Here is a 27,575-nt window from a genome sequence, read left to right on the forward strand (position 1 = left end):
CTTAGATATTCCTTCTATAAGGTTAAATAATAGATAAAATAGAGCTATGCACTTCTAAGAAGTAACAAATGGTGAATAAACTGAGTTTCGAAGAAATATTATAATACATTTTTTAAAAGAATAGAAATGCTCAGGGAATCCACTACTCAATTTATGTTTTCCTTTTTCACCTGAATGTGAAAAAGGAGTACCGAATTGTCTTATTTCCATGTGGATACGAAAGTGCATAAATGAACCAAACACAGCTAATAAAATATATTCTTAGGTACAAGGAGAGCATTCTGAAGCACTAAAACTTAATAATGAATTAAGAAATAATTTTATAGAAAGAATTTTTAGAAAGGTTACTGGTCTATGCCCTGTTTATTAGTCAGATTTCTCTAGAGAAACAGAACGAATAAGACATGTATATACAAATATATACATGTATATATATTTGAAAGGGATTCATTATAAGGATTGGCTTACGTGATTATGGGGGTTGGTGAGTTCAAAATCTGCAGTGTGGGCTGGCAGGCTGGAGACCCAGGCTAGCCAGTGGTGCAGTTATAATCCACCAGCAGTTTGCTGGAGAATTCCCTCTTACTGTAGAAACCATTCTGTTTGTTCTGTTCAGGCCTTCACCTGATTGGATGAGGCTCACCCGCATATGGAGAACATTCTGCACTACCCAAATTCACTGATTTAAATTTTAATCTCATCCAAAACCACCCTCCAGTTAATGCCTGAAATTAACCATCATTACCATGTATTTGCAAATGATGAAGAATTAGGATGTACCACCTTGTTACACAACTGCATTGGAAGCAAAATTTTCTACAAGAGGAATGAGTTAAAAATCAAGGCATATAAAGTATATAAAGATGTGAGTTTTCCTCCTTTCCATCATTCAGTGTCATTTAGCTTCTAAGGATTTAGAAGAATAGTTAAGGAGGTGTCAAGGACTGTGATGGTGCTCCCTCCTCTCTATCTACTGGACCATTTTGGTCTGACTTTTTCTAGTTTAGAACAATCAAAAAACAGATATGGACCTGGGATATTAATATTTCATTCATAAATGTGTTTTGATATGAACATTAATGTTGACTTAAAATCAGGACAGTCAGCTTTCTGTTAATGATTTAAAAATTGAAAAGAGATAAAACTATCTCAAGCCTAGGAGGACTATATATGTAAGGGATACATTTTAATCAAATGATTGTCTTTATCAAGAGGAAGGCTATAACTCAGTAGTGGAGTTGTGATGTATATCTCATTGAGAAAAAATATGCTAACTAACATGTAAGATGAATTTTCCTGCTAATTACCTGTATCTTATCCAAAACTCTTTCTCCAGCAGTTAATTAAATGAAAACCAGAGAGTCTTTTTTCTGTTATCCTGGTTATGTTTGTATTTCAGACATCCTTGGGTAGTTAGAGGAAGAATAATAATGGGTTACGCAGATATTTTTCCTAAATTCAGAATGTATGTCCCTTGCATAGAAAAGAAAAATAGTATCATTCATATTTCTCTGTCAGACACTTGATTCATTTGTTTTCCTTTTATCTTAACTCCTGTTGGATAAAAACATGTGTTTATATTTGAATTTATTTGAACAAATTCTCAAGTTTCACAAATGGACAGTATTTTGTAGGGAACTTTTACAGAGTGTAGCTCATGTATTTTGAGGAAGAACATGCAATGCTAAATGGAATGACAAGCAAATACAAAAATGTGTGTATCAATTTAAAATATAAAATGCTACTTTTCACTAATATTTATCGGGTTTTTTGGTATTATCATTAAGAAAAAACACTTCCTTTTACTTAAATCTCCACTATACATTCATTTAAAGAGCACAAGTTGTAGAAATTCTTTTTTTTGTTGGTTTATGTTGAATGCATACCAAATAAGATCTTGAATTTACTTGTTCTGTTGCAATTGGGCTATGTTGATTTTCTCATATTATATTCAGATGAATAAAGTGAAGAGTCCCAGAAGCCTGCTGGACTCCAAATATTTGTTTTTCAGTGGTGGTTAAAGTAGAAATTGAACGAATTACTGTTATGTATACCAATTTCCCTATTAAATTATGGGTGTGTAAAGCATTAGAATTTGCACCTATACAGCACTCTAGAGTTGTCAATTAAACTTCATACTTTGGGGCAAAATGCAAATAAAGTGGTGTAGCCTGTTAACAGTTATTAATATTATATCTATTCAAATCCAAGCATCAAAACAGTGAATGTTAGTCCTAACCACCCGTGTTGATACATAGTGTCAAATATGTAACTTGACTTAATAGTAGTCTCCCAGAAAATGAATGCATTATTGAGCAACTTAATTAAAACCAAAATGAAAAATGACATGAGGATTTTTTTTCCTGTTTGGTTTTTAATTTCTAAATTTCAAATATGCATGTGCCTGTGTATGAGTAAGGAAACACACATATTACACATACTCATATATATTTTTAAGGCTTGTTCTCAACTGAATGACTTGCTTCTGTAGGGCAGAGTTTGTTGTCAATAAATTCAAGAGTTCAAGATTTATCAGGCCAATTAGCTTCATGGTTAAATAACTATAGACTGATTGCTTTCCCTATCAAAGATGACACATTTTTATTTTTTTAAACTTCATCACAAAGCATATGTATGTAACTGATTAGGACTTTATAGGTACAGCAAAACATTGCATTTTAGCAAAGATTTAAATATGGACTGAACCCTGCCCTCTCCTTTGAAAGTATACTCAGATGAAACAAATATAATTATTTATTACTTCCAAACGTAAATTCTGAGCAATCATGTTTTTAACTGTTACCCAATATTACTGTATAAGAAGTTATTTCATATTCTCCATCTCTCTGCCTTTTATTTTTTTTAAAGAAGGATCAAACATGAATTCTGATAGGCGGCAAGCAATGCCAAACTTTCAGAAAAGCTTATGTATTTTAAAAATATTATTTTAAATACAAATTTAAAACCTTGTCATTAGAAAACTATAATTTTAAAGTATATTTTGTAAGTTCTAGCAAGGTGATGGCATTTATCATCAAGTGATGGAGCTCCAATCTTTCAGGCCAGTGTGTGTGGGCAGTATGGGTGTACACGTGTGCACAATGTATTTCTGACCTAAATTATCTCCTGCTCTACCAGACAGGCTTTAAGATTTCTTGGGCTTCAGTGGTATTCTGAAGCATTTGAAAATCTTTAGTTCTGTTAGACACTAAATGATGTCAGAACCCAAATCCTCTGTAAATGCATTAGTTTATGTCATCCAACATTCCAGAGACTTATCTCTTTAGCTATCTCATTGGTTTCCATTTAAGAAGGTCAGCTTACCTAACTAGGACCAAATACAAATATTGTTAAAAAATAAAATCCCATTGTACCATGTTGTTTTGTTCTTCATCTGTGCCCTGGGTCAAGTTTTGGTCCTCAGCGCCCCATGCCTTTTGGAAAGATCAGTTAATTCAAAGAGTTGCTTTATGGAATGAGGTTTTAGTTCTTGGTGTCTCCTTCAAACGCTTCTGAGCTCACCCTGGTTAGAATTGGGTAATTGGGAAAAGACAATAAAACCTGAGCAGAGGAATAAGCTCTTGTTTGTGTGTATGTTTTTTTTTTTTTTCTCTCCCTCTGTAAATTAAATGTCATCCAATTATCTCTTACAGCTATCTACAGAATTGTTCGTTAGTCAACATTATGATACAGGTATTAGACACTGATTGGTCTAATTAGTTTTGTGAATATTTGCATATTCGGAGAGCAGTGAATAAATTGGGAATATTTTTGAATTTGATGTTCTTATAGACTGTATCCTTGGAGATGCTTTGATATTCGCTCTTAAGGTTTTTGTATGTTTCACTATAGAAGCTAGAATGCTTCTTGCTAATAATAACATTTATAATAATAAATGCTTTATTATTCTAGTAACACCACTAAAAGTAAAGCAGGTTTTCTAGGCATCTCCCAAAATACATGTTTTTTTTGAAGATTGGAGGCTGTGAAGCTGTTAATGAGATAAGGAAGGGGCATTTTCTAAAAGTGACAAGTTATTTTAATCAAAAAGGTCATGCATGTCAGGTAGCATTATTGTTTCCTGAAGTGTCTTGACTCTGCCTAAGTCAGTGAAAATTAAGATTTCAATTATACTTCACTAATGGCTAGGACAGAGGGTGAGTGAAGTAGAAGTTTAAAACCTAAGCATTACTGAAATGTCTTCTTGATTTATTGGTATCACTGCTAAGTACTCCGTAAATGCCAGCATTTTACACTGTGTCACTAATGCACAAGAATAATGCCATGTTAGAATTACAAAACAGAAGGCATTCAGCAGTCTGAGCAGCAGAGCTAACTTCCAAATGAGATTTGAATACTAAAGTGAATGTCATCTTTGAGAAGGAAAGGCTTTTGAATGATCAAGTCAGTTCTGTTTAATTATTTAAGTGATGCTTCAGGGATACTTATGCTGTGTAGAACATCTGACCCTTCAGTGGACTTTCATAATGCTGAATTGGGAGCTAAGAAGAATGGAATAAAAGAGAGATGCTGGGATTAGGTTCTATGCTTCTTAAAGTTATCTTTTTTGTCTGCTTATCCTTCCCTCCCTTCATATCTCTTTTCATACAAGTGGTGGATGCCAAGTGAACAGGGGAGAGACTTTAATGGGGAAGAACCCTTTATTATATGAGTCCGATAATACGTATGCAAATGTTTTAATTTAAGTATATAGTTTAACCAGTGCTAAAGAAATGGTGTCATCTATTAGTGGGGGTTACACCTAGACTAGAATAGTCCTGATCATTTACAGAGCGTTTCTGACCAGAAAAACAAGATGTTTTCTGGGTGAGGGGGGCATGTATTCTGCATGCCCCATGATGCTGAGTTCAGGCTTAACATAGGTAAAGGCAGACCACTCTCTGTTGGCCACTCTCTGGTCCCAGTCACTTCGGCTCCATCAAATATGGAAATTCAGCGTAATGTCCTCAGGAGAGGGAGGACAAGTATACTCCTATACAGCCTGTGGAGTTTTAGCTTATAATTTGTATCTCTTATAGGACTTCACTGGTGCTTCATCCAATGGAAGAAGGACACAGGAAGGTGAAATATTGTCCAAACCTGCTTGTTGAAATTAATTAAGGAAAAGACAGCACTGGGTGTTGAGAGACGACTGAATCAAATGGAGAGGGTTAAGTCCAAAACACCGTAATTTTCCTGAGGGGCGCGTGTGTGTGCGTGTGTGTGTGTGTGTGTGTGTGTGTGTGAGAGAGAGAGAGAGAGAGAGAGAGAGAGAGAGAGAGAAGAAGGAGGGGAGGGGGAGGGGGAGGAGGGGGAGGAGGAGGAGAAGAAGAAAAAGGGAAGGAGGAAGAGGATGAGGAAGGAGAAAAAGAAGAAAGGAAGAGCGAGGGAGCGAGAGAACAAAAGTGAGAGCTAGACCAAGCAGACGGAGGGAGCAGATGGTAGGGAGGGGATGTTTGTTTTGGGGCATCCAGATCAGTGTGTCTTACTTGGTTCATATTTATTGAAGTTGGTCAGGATCAGAGTGGTCTGGGGGTGCTGATTACAAATGTGGGGAGCCCTGGAGCAATGCAATATATAAAGGGTCAAGTTAAAACTATATAACCCTCTTGAGAAGCAGAAACATTTTCTTTAGGATAGGTCTATCAAAAATGTAAATGCCATGTGACCTAACTTTTTTTTTTTTTTCTGGAAAAAAATCCCCAGGTTTCTGTCCACCATGTAGGCTGATGTTTGCAGAGCTGTTGTTGGCTCTGACTTGAGTGCTAGAGATACAAAGATGCAGAAATGGCCAGAGCCTGGTCAACCTTCAGAGGAGCTGACACCCTAGGGATTCCTGGACTATAAAATTATGTGCTTGTATTATTGTTGTATTTATCCCTTTCAGACTAAAATGAATACTGTGATAGACTTAACCAAATTTTGTAGACACACAAAGAGGGTGGGATTTCTTAATTCTGAGGGTGTTGAAGGATTTGTAGATGTAACTTTCAGGTTGACTATTAAGGAGAGATTAACTGTATAGGGTTTAGATGAGAAGGAATCAGGTTATGCTGTTTCAGGTTGTGAACACTGCATGAGGAGTGGCAAGGTTGCTGATTCCATTTCACTTGTGCCTTTGTATGATCTTCATGTAGATGGGAGTGGGAGGGGGAGTAGATGGGTTTGGGGCTGCCGGAGATGGAAATATAAAAGCATACTAAGAATTGGATTTAAGGGCCCAAATTAAGCTAAGGAACTTGAACATGATTTATAAATAGTGGGATCCATTAAATACATTTTAAACCAGAGGTAACCGTTACTGTTCTGATGGAACCATTTTTAGAGATAAGAGAATTATGGACAGGTAGCAGGAGACAAGTTAGTAGGCTATTGCAGTAATCCAATTAAAAAACAGAAGTGCCTGACCAAGGGTTATCAATGTGGAAATGCAGTAGAAACAATGCAGTTGGGCCTCAATATATTCCCAAATTGAAAGAAACACCCTCCTTCCCATTCTTCCTTTTTCTCTCCCTCCCTTATTGTTTCCCTTCTTCCTTCCCTCCATTCCTCCTTTTTTCTTTTTCATTTACATGCTATTACTCAGTGTCTGCTGTTTGCCAGGCCACGGGAGTAGGGAAGGGCATGGGTCAGAGAGAATGCCACAGGCCCTGGCGTGGCGCAGTAGTAGGGCTGTTAACTGTGACAGGGAACAATATTAGAAAAGAAACAGTTTTGCAGCAGGGAATAAAATGACTTTGAATTTGGGCAGATTGATTTGGAAATGCCTGTGGGACTTTTTAAAAGAGATATCCAGTAAAGAGCTGAATAGCTCCCTGACATTACCGTGGCCCGTGGAATGAATGGTCTGCCTGATGAGCCCGTGAACTCCTATCACTAGGAAAGGACATGACTTGGCCAGATGGCCTTGGGTCAGATGTGTTAGGTGGAACTCTGATGAGAGATTATTAGCGATCTTGAACCAAATGGGATACAATGTCCTTCCAACCCTACAAATCTATAAGACTGTGGAGAGGCATGCGCGCGTGCATGTGTGTGTGTGTGTATGTGTGAGATTACGAGAGAGAGAGGGAGAAAGACACACACACACCCCTTAGCTTCTTTTTCTTGTCTCTGACCATATCTGGTATCACAAGCATTATTACATTTGTTGATGTTTGCCATGTCACTTTTCTTCTTAACTTCTGCAGTGAATGATGACTGGACTATGAAGGATATTCTAATATTCCCTATTTTCCCACTAGCCACTTACTTCTTGTCTTACTTCTTGTCTTACTTTCTGCAGCCTAAATATCATTTGCTACTTATATTCTTAACCAAATTAGGGTAAATAGTTGAGGATATATTTTCCATTGACAATATTAAGTGTTAGGATAGTCTATTATAAATTAAAACTCTGGATATGTAGTTATTCTTGATTTCTTCTTTGTAAATTTGCTATTAGTAAGAAACAAGGGTAAACCAACATTTTGGCAGAGATTCTCCATTCTCTCAAGTGAAGTCTCAGGTTTATTGTTGTTATTGTTGCTGCTGTTGTGGTTATTGTTACTCCTGTTAATTCTTTAGTTCCTTCTTTTTAAATAGTCATTTTGTTAAAATTTATATATATATTTGTATGGACTTCCAAGGCTTTGGAAAATGTGTGAAATGGTATGCTATTCATAACTTCAACATATGTATAAATACAATTGACATCTTACATGAGTCTAAAATATGGCACTCACACTGTAATATCAAAAAAAGAAAGATGATATTGGGTCTGCTATCTTATTTTTAGTTTGTACATAGACTTCTGAAACTATCTCCTACACATGAAAATTAATTTTAAATCCTGTGAGATTTTACTGGATTAGGCTTGGGTTAAGCGATGTAAAAGCTTAGGTAAGCTGTTACTACCATTCACTTATCTTTTATGAATTCGATAGATGAGCTGAGATTTAAAATTTTGACCTAGAGGCTTGTGTTGCATTATTCAGTTCTCACAGTTTTGTGAAATGAATCACTTTGGTCATTACTGAATGATTTGTAGCAGTTGATACATGTATTGATTAATATAAATATAAATGGCTTTTTATAATAACAAAATGACAGTGAGTTAACACTTAACAAATAAAATAAGAAAAAAAGATAAAAATTTAAAAGAATTAACACTATTGATGGAAGTATAAATTGGAAAGAAAACTTATGGAGAAAAATCTGGCAAAATGTGTCAAAATTAAAATTAAATTTAAATGAGAAAATTTTTTGACTCAATGATCCGACCTGAAGGAATCTAAGCAGATTAACGTACAGGTGACCTAATACATATGTACAGGGATTTTTTTTTTTTTTTTTTTTTGCGGTACGCGGGCCTCTCACTGTTGTGGCCTCCCTCGTTGTGGGGCACAGGCTCCAGACGCGCAGGTTTAGTGGCCATGGCTTACGGGCCTAGCCGCTCCACGGCATGTGGGATCTTCCCAAACCGGGGCACGAACCCGTGTCCGCTGCATCGGCAGGCGGACTCTCAACCACTGCGCCACCAGGGAAGCCCTGTACAAGGATCTTGATTGCACCATAAGTTCCACTGGTAAAACACTGTATCAAGATAATTGGTAAATAGGAGAGAATATAAACAAACAAAAAGTTGAAATTCTATAAAGTTGAACAATGAGTTAGATCTACATGTACTGACCTGGAAAATTTCATAACATTCTTTTGCATGAAAATAAACACAATATAAATGGAGTGATCCCATTTATAAATATATTTATATGCATTCAAAGTCTGGAAAGACATGCTCCATCTGGGAAGACGTTCGTGAAAAAAAAAAAACGATGTTTAACCGAAACCAGAAAGGGAAGGAAGAATTAACCAGGGAAAATTATTTAAGGCTGAGGAAATAACATCGAAGAAAGCCTACAGGCCAGAGTGATCTAATGTATTCAAGGAAAAATACATTTAAAAAGTTAGGTATGAATAAACTGTAGACTGTAAGAGAGATTTACCTTTGGGTTTGGTGTTATACATGCAGATATGCTTTCTATTTTATACATTTCTATTTTTGTTAATGAAGATGTTCCCATTAAAACACAAATAATTTAAAAATTAGCTTAAATTATCACAAACAGAAAAAGTTAATGAAACACTTTAAGTAGGATACAAAAAAAGACAAAAGAAGTTGGGAGCAATTAAGCTGAAGCATAAAACAAAAAAGATAACATTATATATATTAAGCTGAATGGAAGAAGAGGAATGGGTGATTTTAGAAGATGAAGGTACTTCTTTTAAATAGGCTCATATAGAAACATTAAATAAAGCAACAGTGTAAATCTTTTAAAAGTATACTGCTATTGTAGAAAGGCCCACAGGACTATTTGTATCAACATAGCTGTGAAACATTTAGCAGACCTTCTTTACAGTGAGACCGTAAGGCCTCAGCTGCCCAGGTGGGTATCTTGGGGCAAAAGCATTCCCCATGGTCTATGTTAGTGTTTCCCTTTCCCCATTGCTCTCAGTCCAGATAATATTCCCTGTAAATTCCTTCCAAAATATAAGCCAACTCTACAGGGGTCTAGACCTTGACTCCATCTTAGAATCTCTAGGAGAGATTTAAAAACATTTCAAGCTCAGGCCCCATTTGATAAATGATAATATTAAACCGTTATATCTGGTGCTGGGACCCAGATAGCAGATGTTTTAATGCTCCTGGGTGATTCTCATGTGCAGCTGGGGCTGGAATATCACCGCTTTAGGAAAGTTTAGCCTATGGACACCTTCAGTGTATAAACAAAGTGGCCTGCCAGTAAACTCAGAGGACAGCATGTTCAAATGGGTTGTTTCAAAGAACTGAGTCAAGAACTAAGAATGAGAGGTCTCAAAATTCATTAACTGGTTTGGTGGTGAGGTTGTCTGGGATGTGGCTGTTTCAAGGGTGATATATGAAAACTGAAGATACAGAGACACTTTAGGTATAAAATATAGGAGAGATATAAGATTAAGAAAACATGAGGAGCTTCCCTGGTGGCGCAGTGGTTGAGAGTCCGCCTGCCGATGCAGGGGACACGGGTTCGTGCCCCGGTCCGGGAAGATCCCACATGCCACGGAGCAGCTGGGCCGGTGAGCCATGGCCGCTGAGCCTACGCGTCTGGAGCCTGTGCTCCGCAATGGGAGAGGCCACAGCAGTGAGCGGCCCACGTACCGCAAAAAAAAAAAAAAAAAAAAAGAAAACATGAAATATATTAAAGATAAACTTCTAGGACTCTATTTTCTCATCTTTGAAATGAGGATATAACTACTTCATGGAGTTGGGACAGTTAAATGAGAATGTTTATATAAGCAAAGTGCAAAGTGTAGTTCACTCATAGTTCAGAGGCTTAATAAACAGAACGAGAAATAATGAAGTAGAGAATCCGTCTCTTTCATATTGTACTTTTCAAATATAGCTTCAACTCTTGGTATCCATCAAGCACGTTTATTTTCCCTTTGGTGGACACTGAAGGGCTTTTGTTCACAGTACAGAGCCCAAAACAGTAGGTAGACAGTGTCCGGATTATCTTGGACAGGTAGAGCAGTAATGCCCTTTCAGACTTTTGGAAGGTACTCGAATTTCCCTAATGGTATGTCTGTGGGATGCATCTATATTAGTCTCCTGTTGCTGTATAACAAGTTCCCACAAACTTAGTGCCAGTTGGAGGAGGTCATCAAGAAGACGTGACCTGAGTTGACCACAAGCTGGACTCGGGCAATCAGAGGCACCTCATCCCTTCCCCTGTCCTTGGAATGTATGCTCCGGCCACCATTCCCACACTAGGAACTGTTCCAAGGATGTAGCCTTGAGAGAGTAAAGTTCGTTGAGACCACGTAGACTTCGTAGGTAGCTGAACCCCGTTAAAGCCTCTATATAAACTTTTACGATTCTGGCAGGTGGGTGTGGAGATTTACTTGTCTTGCAGCCGCCCGAGACAACCTCCCATGTAAGTTCCTTTGCTTAGTAAATCTGCCACCTGCCAATCTGGAGTGACCTGCCTCTTTCTTCAGTTTCTCCTTACCCTCGCTGTATGGGGGATGGTTTACAAGCCCACAGTGCCTTAAAACACCTGTTTATTAGCTCACAGTCCTGTAGATGAGAAGACTGGGCTGATGAGGCTGGTTTCACAAGGCTAAAATCTCTGCTTAGGGTCTCACAAGGCTAAAATCGAGGTGTCAGCTGGGCTGCATTACCATCTGAACTCGGGGTCCTCTTCCAAGCTCACATGATTGTGGCGGAGTTTAGTTCCTGGCACTCACAGGGCTGAGATTTTTCTTTCCTTTCTGGCTGCTCTCAGCTTTTAGAGGCAATCTGCATTCCCTATCAGGTGGTCCCCTCCATCTTTGAAGCCAGTGACAGAGAATTTCCCTCTCATGCTTTGAATCTCTGACTTGATGTCTCCATGCAGATTTAAAGGGCTGATGTGATTGGATAAGGCCCACTGAAGAGAGGTATGCTTGCTTAAAGTCAGCTGAACCAAATAACCTCATCACAGGAGTGAGGCCCATCACATCACAGGTGTCTCTCATACCAGAGATGGAGATAATTTGACAAGGGTGTGGGTCATGGAGAATCATCTTAGAAAGCCGCCTACCCCCATGTATAAAAGGTGTGCGTGGACGGCGTCATTTGTTAACGTTGTGGTTTGAGGCGAGGAGTGAGGAGCGCCGTCAAGATTTTGCTTTTTCGGTGAGTAATATTTTTCTTTTGGTATTACTGTAGAGGGGAGATCTGCCTCAATGTGGCTCCTACAGGAAAAATAGGGGGAAAACATGGAGATTGATTCATAAATTAAAAATATAAACCTTTTGCTTATGATTTTAGTATCTCGCAAAGGCCATGTGCTCTCTTATTTTTTTTCTTCCTTTTCATTCTTAATAAGTAAAATTTCTCGTACAATTTCATCTCATGACAAATATATGATAAAAATACAAACCGAAAATAAACATTCCTAAAGTAACTACATTCTACAAATGAAACTTGACACACATTTGGTTTTTTGGAGGTTGTGCCTTGGTACTTTCGGCTGCATTGTGTGTATTTGTTTGTGCGAGTTCCAGGGATTTACCAACGAACAAGGAAAGCCTCGGCTTGCAGTCTCCTAAAGCTGTAAAACCGCTCAACGTACTTGGCTGCTTCCTTAATAATTCCCTGTAACTCTTTAAAAAATGTGTTTGTAACCAGGAAACACTGTTTAGGTTTGAGTCAATTTTCTATTTCTCAGAACCCAACTAAGGAAATACATCTTCTAGTTGTTTTCCAAAAATTATAGCTGAATGGGTATTACTGATAATGCATTGCCTTGTTTGACTGATACAATCTTGCTGAGGAATATAAAAACAAATCCTGGCATTCTTTGGAAGATTTCTGCATAACTTGTCTTAAAACTGAATTAATTGTGATAGATGTTTGAACCATTAATGTGTGTGTGTTTATTTGCTGATAATGGAAGGAAGATCCTTGGGAGATTTTTCATTTATTTGGTTCAAATCTGTGTGCTCTAGTTTTACTCACTAGTATACTTTTAGGAGAAGTGAACATATATAAAGGTAATATAAATTGTCATCATGCTGTTGTATAGTGGACTTTAAACTGCACTCCCTGGGGTTATATGAGGATTTCTCACTGGTATATAGACTCAGAGCTTTGAGGATACCCACCTCCCCCAATTCCCCATCTGCCCCACCCCCCAAAATTGTGAGAGAAAATTTGGTTGTATTGACAGGTGGAATGGCTCTAATGACTGGGTAATAAATCCATTTGCAAGTCAGGTGGTTTACAGTTCTCTGTTTAAGCTAAATTGCAGAAGGGCCTAATTGAATTGTCAGCCAGTATATGATTAAAATAATTTTTGATGTAAGATCACTGACTTTTGGCATGTAACTGAGAAGGAGTTCAAGGATTTGAGTGACATTGCTATAATAAATGAGTTTCTTCTATTTCCTTCTATTCATGTGAACAAAGAATCTCCACAGTTATAGTAATAAAGATAAAACAAACTAAAAATATGGGAGAAAATTGATGCTGTCTCCTTTTAACAGTAAGTAATAGTCACCCATGGCATACATGAAATAAATGGAAAAAAGCCAAACTATTCATCTCATTAAGAGATTAATTTCTAGTAATTGTGATCTTTGTTTAGTACTTATTCATCGCAACTTTAGATACGTTTGTTTTGGTAATTGTGCTCTTCAAATAATTTTCATTATAACTCAATCCAGAAGAAAATTGTTTTACACTTAGTCATATAGGGTCATGAGGAAATTTTTTTAAAAGTCCTTTTTACATATTTTTATTACAGAGAAATATCAATACAAAGACTTTCAAGCATAAAACTTATTACATTAGGATAAAATTCAGTGGGGATAGAAATATGAGTTCAAAAGGAAATAGGAGTGAAATAAAACTTCCAGCTGTAAATAATATCTTGTTCATGTCCTTCTCTCTAGTATTTAGATAACTTTGGATTTACTACAAGAATTATGTAAATTTTATTCCAAAACATTCATCTTTTTAGTGTGCCACAGCTTATATCTCTCGCTATTTAAACTTGCCACGAAAAAATTAAATGTCAAAGTCTGTGAGGGGTACATGGTTTTATAAAATTACCTGAAAAGGGTACATTAAGTTTGAAGACCATGGCTGTTGTGGAGAGGACTATCCCTGAAACGATCAGCTTTCTCAATGCTGTAATAAGGGATTTAGTGAAGGGACTAAGGCCCCAGGTGGCTCTGACATTGACATCAGCTGTCCTTTCTCTGAACTCCTGTGGCTCTCACTACTCATCCCAAACATCTGATGCTTGTTATGTGTCTGCTGTTGACTCAGAAAATTTTGATCATATGTTAGACTGGATATTAGTTACACTTTGGACAAGCCCTCAATACACCGTCAAAACAACCCAATCCAAAAATAGGTAGAATACCTAAATAGACATTTCTCCAAAGAAGGTATACAGATTGCCAATAAAACACATGAAAGGATGCTCAACATCACTAAGCATTAGAGAAATGGAAATCAAAGCTACAGTGAGGTATCACCTCATACCGGTCAGCATGGCCATCATCAAAAAATCTACAAACAATAAATGCTGGAGGGGGTGTGGAGAAAAGGGGAACCCTCTTGCACTGTTGGTGGGAATGTAAACTGATACAGCCACTATGGAGAACAGTATGAGGTTGCTTTCAAAAACTAAAAATAGAATTAATATATGACCCAGCAATCCCACTACTGAGCATATACCCTGAGAAAACCATAATTCATAAAGAGTCATGTACCACAATGTTCATTGCAGCTCTATTTACAATAGCCAGGATATGGAAGCAACCTAAGTGTCCATTGACAGATGAATGGATAAAGATGTGTCACATATATACAAGGAAATACTATTCAGCCATAAGAAGAAACAAAATTGAGTTATTTGTGACGATGTGGTTGGATCTAGAGTCTGTCATACAGAGTGAAGTAAGTCAAAAAGAGAGAAACAAATACCATATGCTAAAACATGTATATGGAATCTGAAAAAAAGAATGGTTCTGAAGAACCTAAGGGCAAGACAGGAATGAAGACGCTGATGTAGAGAATGGACTTGAGGACACGGGGAGGGGGAAGGCTAAGCTGGGACAAAGTGAGAGAGAGGCATGGACATGTATACACTACCAAATGTAAGGTAGATAGCTAGTGGGAAGCAGCCACATAGCACAGGGAGATCAGCTCTGTGCTTTGTGACCACCTAGAGGGCTGGGATAGGGAGGGTGGGAGAGAGATGTAAGAGGGAGGGGATATGGCTATATATGTATACGTATAGCTGCTTCACTTTCTTATGCAGTAGAAATTAACACAGCAATCTAAGACAATTATACTCCAATAAAGACATTAAAAAAAGTAATAATATTGGTTGTGGACTAGGAGAGGCTTGGAAAGATCTTGAGAAGGATAGAGATAAAAACCTGGAGCTTGTGTGGATTTCAAAGGAACAGGAAGATACAGTGCCGTGTAATGCTTAGCAATTAAAATGGGGAATGAATGCGTCCACTGGAACTTTTTTAACTTAAAATATTTCCAAGGTCATAAAAAGAAAATCAAAGGGTAAAGGGAGGAAAAAGCTTCACTTTCTGCAGGTTGGATAGATAAAAAAAAAAGATGTTGGGGGTGGTCTTTTGTGGTTAGTTCTGTCATTTTATACAGTGGCTGATGCCCAGTTCTGTAGCTTCCCAGCTTTGAGGATCCAGACAAATTGCATAAACTCTCTAAGCATTTTGTCCTTATCTGGTGAAACGGTGATAATAATACATCTATCCTAAGGGTATTTTGTAAGTATAAATAGGATAAATTACATAAACTTAGCATACTCTATGGCACATAAAAACTCACTTAACAGTTGTGACATGTTGTTATTAACTTTCTTGATAGGGTTCTTAAGGCACAAGGGAATTCCCCTATTTCTATCCACATCATCGTCTGTCATTGCTATACTGTGCTAATTAATCTAATTCATTTCATTATAATCAGTGATAATACAACTGGGATATGAAAAGCTCATTTTGATAGTTATAAGGGAATCAATATGGTAACAGCTATTCATTTCAGCAGTTTGACCAACATTAGATGAAGATCAACTGTAGTCTATAAGTTAAAACTTTTATAAAACATGTTGATATATTTAAATGTTTTGTTCTTTAATAACTGCAAAGGACAGTTTGTTTTCAGGCCTCAAGATATGTATGGGTATAACCCATAAGGTAGCTTTCATTGGCATCCAATTTGCTTACTTGCTATCCTTAAAAAATATTAAACATTGACTCTTACTGTTGATAATACTAATACCACAGATTAAATGAGAGCCTACCAGGTAGTTATTTTGACAGTCATTGCTTGTTGAGTAAGCCACATCTAGTGTGCATTATTCCCAGAGTTACATCGCTTGTAAACTTTATTTATGACTCATATAAGGTTTTATGTTCCAGTGTTTTTCCAAAGGACATCCTTTATGTCCACGTGCCTGCCCTCAGTTATACTGGTAACTGTCCATTTTGTATTAAGGATCACACTGGAAGTAGTTTTTATAATATTTCTGAATTATGAAAGAATTTCATTCCTTTTCCAGTAGAACGGTGCTGCAGCTGAGATATACTATGGCTGTGCTGTAAGCTAATTGTAGTAAAAATCATAATTTGGGTGACCTTTCATAGTATTAAAGTAGCTAATAAAACTCACTTTGTCTTTGGCCGTGTGGAGATTACAGCTATACGACCAGATTGACCGCAGTCATCTCTGCTTCCCCAGAGAGGGCTCAAATTGTTGGGAAGTTTTCTGTTGAGACTAGAATGAGTTTGTCCTTGGGTAATAGTGGCTCTAAATTTGGTGTTTCTGCCTACAGGGCTCCCTGATATAAATTTCAGTTTGGAGAAGGGAGGGGGACAAAGAAACCAATCTTTTTCCTTCAGATTCTGAGACAGCATCCACCAACCTGCTCAGTGTACCTCTGGGGACCCTGAATAGTGCATAGAAAAGCTGTTTTGTTTTTGTTTGTTTTGGAAATCAATTTTCTTCTTAAATTCCTCAAATATTTACTGCAGTGGAAGGAAAGAAAATTTTTTTCCTCTCAATTTTGCCTTGGGGAGGAAACATTTCTGTGCTCTCTAGCCCAAAAGAAAGGGTAGGTATTAGTGTGTCTGATCTAGACATAATTTACCGCTTTATTGTAGGTCATGCTTAGCCGCTCTGTAAGCGCATATTTTCCCCAGTGACATCTTCCCCAGGGGTCAGTCAGCTCTCCACTTACACCAGGGAGCCAAGCATAATCTAGTTACAACAAAACTGTCCTCTTACCACCTCCCTCACCCAGCCTCCAATGGACTTCACCCAAAAAAGCTCCAGAAGTCTTCATCTTGTCTGTAGCCTTAATTAAAAACAGCATGTTTTTTTTAAAAAAGCATTAATTTTTGATTTACTGTTAATTGTGATTTCCCTCTATATACATTAAATATCTACACCTTTACAGAGATGTGTGTCATATGTGTGTACCTGTGTTACTTTTTGTAGAAATAATTTAAAACCGATGAGCTACATTAGTCTGCCTTGTTATCTTAACATGGTCCTGAGAAACTTTACATTTTCCATCACTCTATGTTATGGCATATTTGTGACGGCTAAATGTTATGCCCACTTTTTAGGTGAAAGCCCAACATAATGAAGGACCAGCTTGATAAAGAGTTCAAATTCTGATTTTTTTAAAGTGTAAATTTAGTTTTTAGTTCTCTAAATAAAAAGCACAAGATGGGGAAGGGATCTTGGTTAGTTCTCTTCACATTTGGTGAATGTTTACCATGTGCCAGGCGCTGTTGGCAAGGCTGGGAACCCAAAGGAAAGAAAGGCAAGAACCCCATCCTCAAGGACGTCACAGTCTACTGGGGGAGACGAGTTAAAGAGAATGGCCCGAGAGAGGTAGGCATCACAGACACCAAGGATGAGGGGGAGCAAGCCAAGTGACTAAAGGTGACAAAATAGTGAACTCACTATTTTAAAGTTGATGCAATTTAAATGTGATCAGAAATGAATGAGTAGTCAGATGAATTGGCCCTTTTCTGAAGCAGTGAACTCCATCAGATGGAAGTCCAAAGTAGCTGTGTGTTGTTTTTTTTTTTAACATCTTTATTGGGGTATAATTGCTTTACAATGGTGTGTTAGTATCTGCTTTATAACAAAGTGAATCAGTTATACATAGACATATGTTCCCATATCTCTTCCATCTTGCATCTGCCTCCCTCCCACCCTCCCTATCCCACCCCTCCAGGCGGTCACAAAGCACCGAGCTGACCTCCCTGTGCTATGCGGCTGCTTCCCACTAGCTATCTACCTTACATTTGGTAGTGTATATATGTCCATGCCTCTCTTTCGCTTTGTCACAGCTCATCCTTCCCCCTCCCCATATCCTCAAGTCTGTTCTCCAGTAGGTCTGTGTCTTTATTCCTGTCTTACCCCTAGGTTCTTCATGACTTTTTTTTTTCTTAAATTCCATATATATGTGTTAGCATACGGTATTTGTCTTTCTCTTTTTGACTTCACTCTGTATGGCAGACTCTAGGTCTATCCACCTCATTACACATAGCTCAATTTCGTTTCTTTTTATGGCTGAGTAATATTCCATTGTATATATGTGCCACATCTTCTTTATCCATTCATCCGATGATGGGCACTTAGGTTGTTTCCATCTCCAGGATATTGTAAATAGAGCTGCAATGAACATTTTGGTACATGACTCTTTTTGAATTATGTTTATAATTCAATTATGTTTATAATTACATGCCCAGTAGTGAGATTGCTGGGTCATATGGTAGTTCTATTTGTAGTTTTTTAAGGAACCTCCATACTGTTCTCCATAGTGGCTGTACCAATTCACATTCCCACCAGCAGTGCAGGAGTGTTCCCTTTTCTCCACACCCTCTCCAGCATTTATTGTTTCTAGATGTTTTGATGATGGCCATTCTGACTGGTGTGAGATGATATCTCATTGTAGTTTTGATTTGCATTTCCCTAATGATTAGTGATGTTGAGCATTCTTTCATGTGTTTGTTGGCAGTCTGTATATCTTCTTTGGAGAAATGTCTATTTAGGTCTTCTGCCCATTTTTGGATTGGGTTGTTTGTTTTCTTGTTATTGAGCTGCATGAGCTGCTTGTAAATTTTGGTAATTAATCATTTTGTCAGTTGCTTCATTTGCAAATATTTTCTCCCATTCTGAGGGTTGTCTTTTGGTCTTGTTTATGGTTTCCTTTGCTGTGCAAAAGCTTTGAAGTTTCATTAGGTCCCATTTGTTTATTTTTGTTTTATTTCCATTTCTCTAGGAGGTGGGTCAGAAAGGATCTTGCTGTGATTTATGTCATAGAGTGTTCAGCCTATGTTTTCCTCTAAGAGTTTGATAGTTTCTGGCCTTACATTTAGGTCTTTAATCCATTTTGAGCTTATTTTTGTGTATGGTGTTAGGGAGTGATCTAATCTCATACTTTTACATATACCTGTGTAGCTGTGGTTTTTAAATTATAAGCCTCTCTTGAGGATTTTCTTGGTAGATGCTTTAATAGTTATTAAATCTCTCAAAGGTTGGTTACAAAAAAAACTGGAAGTCTCCAATACAGGCACTTGGCTGAGTATACATTGTCTCTGCTATTCATTATTATTGTTATCATTTTAACAAAGCATTAATAAAGTTTATGGTTGGAGTCAAGTACCAAACATACTCAAATGAATTTTTTTTGATTCTTCAAATTAGTGTGTAATCTTGATAAATGGGAAGATTTTACTTTTAATTACAATCTTCATGAGTCAGTGAGATCTAGGTGTAAAATCTAAAAGCTTGTATCTTAACAATATTTGAAGCAAAAGAGGGTGTATGAGAAGGGAAAACAATCAACATATATAATATAGGTGTCTTTCATTAAATGTTCAGTTATTTGTAATCCTTCCTTTCTTCCTTTTTCCTCGCTCCCTCCATCTTCCTCTCTGTCTGTCTGTCCCTTTGTCTGTCTCTATCTCTCTGTCTTACCTGCATTAACTTGTATTCTTTTCTACTGAAAGAGAGAATAAATCTCAGGTCGATTAATAAGGGTAAATAGTAAACAAAACTTTTTTTCCTAGTAAGGCCCTCAGGCCTTTGTCATTAATGTTGACTGTAGCCCACTGTTCTCAAATTTCAAGTCAACACTTTGCCATTGTACTCTTAAATAATAGGTTATTTTCCAATCTAGAAAATGGTTTCCTTGGTAGTTGGAAATTAAAGTTAGCTAACAAGCTTGTAATATATTAGTATTAATGTGCAAAGAAGAACACACGATAGCAAATTTTGTGTTCTACTTTTAAATGCTTCAAATTCAAAAGTTACATTTTCTTAAAGAATTTCAAGTTATCAACTAGTAAAGTCTTAAATATAATCTTTCCCACATTTTGGTGATTAATACCTTTTCCTTATTTATGTCTGGGATATCTGAAAATACTTTGCACTTATTGACATTATGGATTGTTTCTCTAAACTTGATGATTTGAGATTAGCACATGTGAGACATTCCTTAAAATGTGTGTATTGTCAAATCTTTGAAACTCTTTTGTTTCATAAAAGAAAGATGTTCTGATTAAGAGATTCTTTGAACTTCATTTCAGCATACGGCTACTTAGTTTGACAGATAATTTTACCTTACTGAAATGCTAAAGTACCTTTGAATCTTTTTTGAATGGAAATGGAGCATTTTCATTGTGAATATGTTTTGGTAATGTCAGTTGACTGAGTTGTTTAGAAATACAGACTTGTATTTTGTTCCAAATTTTATTTTTTTCTTGAAAGGATATTGGATATTTGATGTAATTGAGCTGTGCATCCCTGATGCATAGCAACTTTCAGCATGTGGCAACCATTTTGTCAACTGTATCGATAAATCCAATATGTGTGATCAGAAGATAGAGGTCTAATAAGACATTTGAATAAATTCTGTTTTAGGCTGTTGTGCTTTTAATAACTCTGGCTTTCATAGATAAAGTGCATGAAATACAATCTATTTTAAGCATTTTCTCATGCAGTATTCCTGTGACTGTTCTCTATAAACATGGCCAAATGGAACTAGCCTATAAAACGTGTTTTATCTAACGCATTACTACCCATTTATGGCTGCAGCATGTGGTAGGAATCCAGAAACATCAGGTCTGCTGTTCTGATAACATTCAAGTGGACTCCAGGTGATAGGCATGGCCAACTGTCTTGGCCCGGTGCCAATTCACAATGGTCCTATCAACCAGCACCCCTTAGCAGATTACTCTGAAGCAGTGAATGATCTTATGTGGAACAAGAAAGGATTCTGCAAAGTAGGTATTTTTAAGTAGTTCTCTCTGTGAACTAGAATGTGTCAGTAGCTGCAGTTCTTTGTTGAAAGAATAATTTGCTTTTTAGCCTCTTTGGTTTTTTTCAAATGGGATGTTGAAAACAGTTGTATACAGATCCCCTAGTTCTTCATCCCACTCCCTTTGTACTCTGTGCCTCAGTTAAGTTTCTTTTTTGATCAAGTGCAATTTTGTGTTAATTAAAAATATGGGTTTCCCTTCTTAAATAACTCACATTGGCTTGATTTTGATACTCTGCTGTAACAAAGACATACAGGGGGCAAAAAGGCAACTTACCAAAGAATAAAATGTGTTGGTATAAATAGATTATTTAATACTGGATCTTTCAGTTATACGTTCTCCTTTTACTTAGAAGAAATCCCCCAAAGAAGAGAATAGGTATCTATCTATTCTTATTGAGAATCTTTATGTACCATATTAAATAATAAAGATTAATAAGCATATATAGGCAGTGACATGTAAAACAATGAAAACTATGTCCTCTTTTTGTGCTGAACTGTGGCTCTTGCCAGTTTGGTTCTCTAAAGCAATTGGAACTGGAGAAAGAAAGCTATGCTGTATTGTATGTCTTAAAAATGAAAAACTTAAAATCAGAAACCACAACAGCCTCAAAATTAGGGGCAAATCTAGACCCTGAAATCAAGATGTTTTTGATAAGATCAGCATTCAACAAAATAAGAATTAGCTGCAATTAAAGCTGCAATTAAAGCTGCATTGAAGGAGCAACATAGGTACCATTGGTAAATCCAGGATTAATTCTTATGTGGAGCAGACAGTGACATCAATTGGAAGGTATTTCAAAGAGACGTGGTCAGATTGAACACTTCTTGTTTTTTTTGAGGAATTATTGTCAGAATATATAAAACATGTAAAACTGTTCATACTACAAGACAATTATACTCAGGGCTATAAAAACAGTAACAGTTATTGTCACTAACTGAAGGCAGTTTAAGAAGTGTGTTCATCTCCTGGCCCAAACCCCAGATCAGGAACTACCGTTGTTCCTGATTGGTTTGAATTAATACTAGATTGCCTCCTAAACTACATGGTGGTACCAGAATCGGACTTGCTCCACAGTTATTTCTTTTCATCTTAAATTTGCTGTTAGTTTACATTTTTCAAACTTAAATACCACCGATTTTAGACATTCTCTTCAGTATTCAAGACTTTATAGCTTTAATTTTATTTTAATAAGCTTAAGCATTTGCTTGATTTTTAGGAGCTAGGCATAGGCTCCTAAAGTAAATAGTTCATTAATTTTTATGTCAGCCTTGGTGCTATTTACACGCATACAAATGAAATGAAACTACCCTAGGGAACTTGTGAAGGGTCGGTTTCAAATCCATGAATTAATGCATATGGTAAGGTTTCATCATTTGGGTATAAGCTATAAGCTTTGGAGAATGGAGAATAAGCAATCAGGGTAAAATAGCCCTAGTGCCTGCATTATTTATGAAAATGAGATCCTGGCATTTATATTCTAAGGTCCTGTTACAGGAAATAGAGCTACCTATCTGTGCAGGTGTGCTCTAAAGGTCAATGTGTCTAGGATCAGCAGTACATGTGAGAGTAACTATTCTGCATCTTTATTCGGAGTAAATCCACAGGGTTTTTGTTTGACCTACTGTATTTCTAATGTTTATTGCTACTGTAGCTGATAGCCCTACAGGTTGAGAGGAATCATATTTCATCCATTCTAAGGTGTCATCAATTCAAAGATGCATTATTATGTTCAGTATGCCACTAAGAAAGGAAAAGCACTTCCAATTAAAGTATGACTTTTCGTAACTGAAGATTCATCCCAATTTCAACAATGTGAAAATATGAAAGATAAAAAGTCACCTTAGAGTTGTTGAATTACAGTACTACTTTTATTTTGTCAAAAGTGCTTGCTGGTTTGGAGGTAAGGCTTACACATTACTTTCAGAGGGCTGTCTGTTAGATGTAGACATGCCCTTTGGGGAATGAGAGGCCAGAGACAGTCTCTCTCCCATTAGCACATTAGAGAGAGAAATGTGGGGCTATTAGAGCTTTATGTGGCAAGGTGCTTGGGGTTTCTGCCTCTGTATCTATGTCTTATATTTGATTGCTGCCATTGAGCTTTAGTAAGATACAAATAGGTATAAGAGTACTTCAGCAGTGTTTCACATACTATTATTTATTAATATAGTTCTTTAATTCTAAATTTCCTTAAAATAAAAAAAAAAAGCAGTGCAGGCATTCTTAGTAGAATGCCATAATAAGATATATTTCTAGGAACCTGGTTAATGAACAAAACCAGCAAAAACCCTGCTCTGCTTAACATCTCATTCTATTCCAAAAAGCTACTTCCTTAGCAACGTCAAAGTGACAACTGATGGCTTGGTAAGGATATGGCAACAAGGAATAACTTCTCCATGTTTAAGAGACTCAGAATTTCAATTTTTGCCGCACATACAACTACTTCGTTAATTAAAGCAAAAAGTCCACAGAAAAGTGTAGTGTCCCAAACATGAATTTTAATAAATGCAAATGAGCCAAAAGTGAGAATAATCAGCTGAAGTTCCGGGATAGAATATTTGTCTACTATTTACCTTGGAATTCATCAGCTTTTACTCAGCTATACCGGAAGCCTCGGGAGAAGATGGAAAAACAAAATTATTCCAGGAATTTGGCAACTAACAAATATACTCCATAAATACTTTCGATTTTAGTGTGGGGAACAATATAAATTCCATGAAGCCAGACAAAGAAAGGAAACAGCCTTGTCATCTCTTTTCCATTTTATTTCAACTCCATGGATACTGGCTTATTATTCCCCCATGTGTCTAGGAATCTGAGTTTTAAAATTATCTACTAAAAAATTCTCTGTAGGATTTTTTAGCCATTAAATATCAAGATAGCATGTTATTCTCACCAGGTAATGGGTTGCACGTTTTACCCAAACATGCCTGAATTGCCAATAGATTTATTTCACATTGGTAGGCTAAATCCTGTTATCTGTTTTTGTTGTTTATAAGGAAAGGAGTACAAAATTACACCAGAAAGACAAAACAATTGTTGCTAGTTAGTGGCATTGCTGTGAGGTGTCCCTTGTCTCAATATAGTGTGAGTCCTTGGTTAATTGTTTTTCTGCTCTAATAAACTGTAAACTCTGTAAATATAAACTACTTGTTCATCATTGAAGTAAATCACCAGCCCTTAGCACAAAGCCTGGCACATAATAGATGATCAAAATATTGAAACATCACATGGTTTGGTTTCAATAGCATTGACATGCGATGAAACATCTTTTCCGAATGATCTAGACCTGGTCAAATTGGAGATGCCATCTAGTGATGCTGAGAAACTCCCATTATAATCTGTTTTGTTGCTTTTGAAGTAACTTTGTTTTGTAAATTTTATTTTTCCTTCATTTTTATTCATTAAAGGGAATGGCTTTTGAGTGTAATATTAGAGATTAGACTATTTAACTAATTTTGAAAACTGTGACTAAAGCTATGTCTACATAGAGAAAGTGAAAAAGGAAATGGGCAATTTTGGAGTAGACCTGAGCTAGTAAGATCAATTAAATGAGAAATGCAGTTATCCAGAACTATTAAGATAATTGATCTAACTCATTTTCATATGAATACTTTTGACAGTCACAAACAGGACAAAGTAACATGCTGTTTCTTAAATTGGCATCTGCCTACATAGCAGAGTCTTATACACTGTTTTTTCACTTATAGACATCATGTTTTTTAAAAAAATGTATTTTCTAAAAATACTCCATTAATGTTCCAACTAAATAAATGCATGTGCACACATGGATAGGGGTGTCAACTCTTTAGGAAATGAATGAGAATTTAGGGGCCAGAGTGACAGATTTTAAAGACTGTTGCTTAGAAAGATGAACAATGACTCACGCCCTTGAAAGTCAAGTGAATTCTAAAAGGAATCAGTAGAAATACTGATTTATACCGCTCATACCCCTTTCTAAGTAGAATGTTTAAGATGTTCTTTTAGGTGCTGATTATACTATATATGCAAGTATGAATGCATATTGCAGATAAGGGTTAGTCACTCAAAGGAAAAAACATTATTTACCATGTAGTAATTATGATCAGGTTGGTATTTCTACGTTGAAACATAATTATTGTTGGTTTGAATACAATTGTATGCAATTTATTTATTCAGTGAATATTTATTGGACCCCAGGGTTGCATTAGAGTGCTACACAACAGTGATACAAAGACAAATTCATGTCCTGAAAGATTCTAGTTAAAGGACATGTCTTTGTATTTAACTTCTCCCCAAAGTTAATACACAACAATAATAACCAAGTTCCATCTATCATTACTTCTATGTTCTGCTTCCAACAGTAACACACTTTGGGGCACCCTCTGAGTTAGGTGCTCCACCTGTTTATGATACCTGAATATTATGGACATTTCAAGATTGTAATATGTGATTGGGGACAGAGGATAAACACTAAAAAAGGTAATAATATAAGGTAGCATAATTTGAGTCAAATGAATAGTCTATGAAGAAATAGAACTTTGTGCTCGTGCTGGATCACTGAAGAAGTAACAACCACGTCTACCTCTTTGTTTTTAATTTACTCTCCTGTCTCTTTTTTTTTCTTACCACCCACTTAATTCACACTTTTAGTTTTTCCTGAATTATTTTTTAAAATGTTATCCCAGCCCATAATCCATCTTGCATATTATCACAAAATGAGTCTTTTACAGATATGCTTTGGCCCTAGAGTTTAAGTTCTACCTGTGTAACTATGGCATTTAAGGTAGTTCAGAACCTGGCCTGGCTGCAGTACTCATTCTCATTTACCTTTGCTTCATCCAGAAGTGCTAAATTTCTTTTCTGCTTATTGCAAAAAAGAATTAGAGTTATCACGAAAACAACTTAGCGAGAGAATTGACAACCTTTGCAGTGTTATACTGTGTTTGAACTTGCAAATCCACTGAGAATGAGACAGGCCTTCGGATGGATTATAAATAGGCTTTGGCAGGCTTTGAACTGCCCACACTGTGCTCTAAGATTTGAGCAGTGCTCTGCTGGCATGCTGAACCAACTTAAGCTCTGATGTGAGTTATAAAGAACACAAGGATGAGTGGCTCTGTTTGGAGCACTGTGTTAGCCAAATAGGTAAAATAATTCATGGTTAGACTTTCTCCTCACATTCCTTTCAGAATTATTCTGATATCCTCTCTTGACCCAAAGCAGGTAAATTCCCCTCTTCTTGATGGAAATGATCTCTTACTATTTAAAAGAACAACATGAGGTTCCAAGATTTATTTCATTGTCAGTCATCTATGAAAAGGTGATAATATCACAGATATGAATAGAGATCCAGAATCACGCTTTCATACTTATTAATTGATGGCATAAGTTTGGACACTTACACGTGTTACGGTTTCTAAAAAGCACTCACAATGTGGAATGATCTTACATTTTCAAAATTAATATTCTTGCCATGGCTATATATACATAAATGTAATGTTAATATGTACTCAACATTAAAGAATCCAAATACCATCTTTGATAGTACACCCATCTCCTACCACTTGATGTTCTCATCTTTGGTAATACCAGACTTGAACTTCTATTGAACTTTCTGATAGAATGCAATTGTTTACTGAACACTTTTCTGTGAATCACCTAATATGTGTCTGATACTGTTTTACTAATTGGGTGTCTTATCTCTATGGACATTGATGAGACATGTGACCAAGACCAGGCAGGTTTGGCAAAGTAAGTGGGAATGACCCAAAATATACTCTGTAGGGCCAAGCAGATGAGGTGTTGGGGGAAGATAAATGCCCACAGCCTAGGCCTGTGGACTTTCAGTGGTGCAGAGAAGTGACCAAAAACAGTGTACAAAGGGCACAGCATCCTCAGAGCAGCAGTACAGCTTCAGGGGCTCTAAATGAGGCAGCAGGGATCCCAGTGGGTCTATGTCCTTCAGCAGTGGGACATACAGAGATGTCTAGATGTCAATGAGACAGGCGATCACTATCAGGCTTTGGCCAGAGCTCTAGACTTCAAAGACGGCATGCAGAACTAGACTGGAAATGGAGATAGGAAATTCTAATACTGACTAGAGCTGAAAGTTCATGGAGAAAATGTGGATGGACTTTTGTCAGCAAGTCCATAATTTGTGTGGAGTAAAACACTGAGCTAATTCCAGAGCATGTAATAACATCTGCTAATTATTTTCTTAGTCACTAACTTTATTAGGTAAATGATTTTCCAAACTGGTGACATGAGCCACTTTTAATATCTTGGAAGGGAATGTTTCGACGCTCTGCCCATGTCAAGTCTCCTGTGGGGGCCTGTTTTAGCCAGCCGGGTGGTTTAGCTGCGGTTCTGTTCAGATGCGTGAAGAACCAATTAGAATATGTCCTTTTATTCTAAGACATCTGGTTATATGATCTTCAGTGAAGAGAACTGAAGCCCAAGAACATTCAGATATGTGTTTGAGAAAGAAAAGCACCTACTTGAGTAACTACTTGCCAGCAATAAAAATCAAAGAAGGAGGGAAGTTCAAAAAGAGGAAAGAAAAGGAAAAAGGAAAGCAAGCAGAAAAGGGAGAGGGAACGAAAGAACTGAAATTGATCAACGATTCTGCGTCAAAAGTCAACAAAGATTGAAAGAATGTTCAGGAAAACAATAACATATTCCCACCTGTCTAATTTAGACAA

General features: G+C 36.8%; 1 protein-coding gene across 4 annotated transcripts in view; it reads left to right on the forward strand.

Moving 5' to 3' along the window:
• The window catches only part of NKAIN2 (sodium/potassium transporting ATPase interacting 2), a 978,136-nt gene that overhangs the window by 166,993 nt on the left and 783,568 nt on the right, over positions 1 to 27,575 (forward strand). The window contains exon 3 of one of the 4 annotated variants that reach the window (XM_070043515.1): positions 17,344 to 17,452. The exons of the other annotated variants lie outside the window; for them this stretch is intronic. Coding sequence (XP_069899616.1) covers positions 17,344 to 17,452 — 109 coding nt within the window. The remainder of the gene's footprint in view (positions 1 to 17,343; positions 17,453 to 27,575) is intronic. 4 annotated transcript variants of the gene reach the window in all.

This window comes from Globicephala melas, chromosome 14, assembly GCF_963455315.2.
Source record: "Globicephala melas chromosome 14, mGloMel1.2, whole genome shotgun sequence".
NCBI classification, from domain to species: Eukaryota; Metazoa; Chordata; class Mammalia; order Artiodactyla; family Delphinidae; genus Globicephala; species Globicephala melas.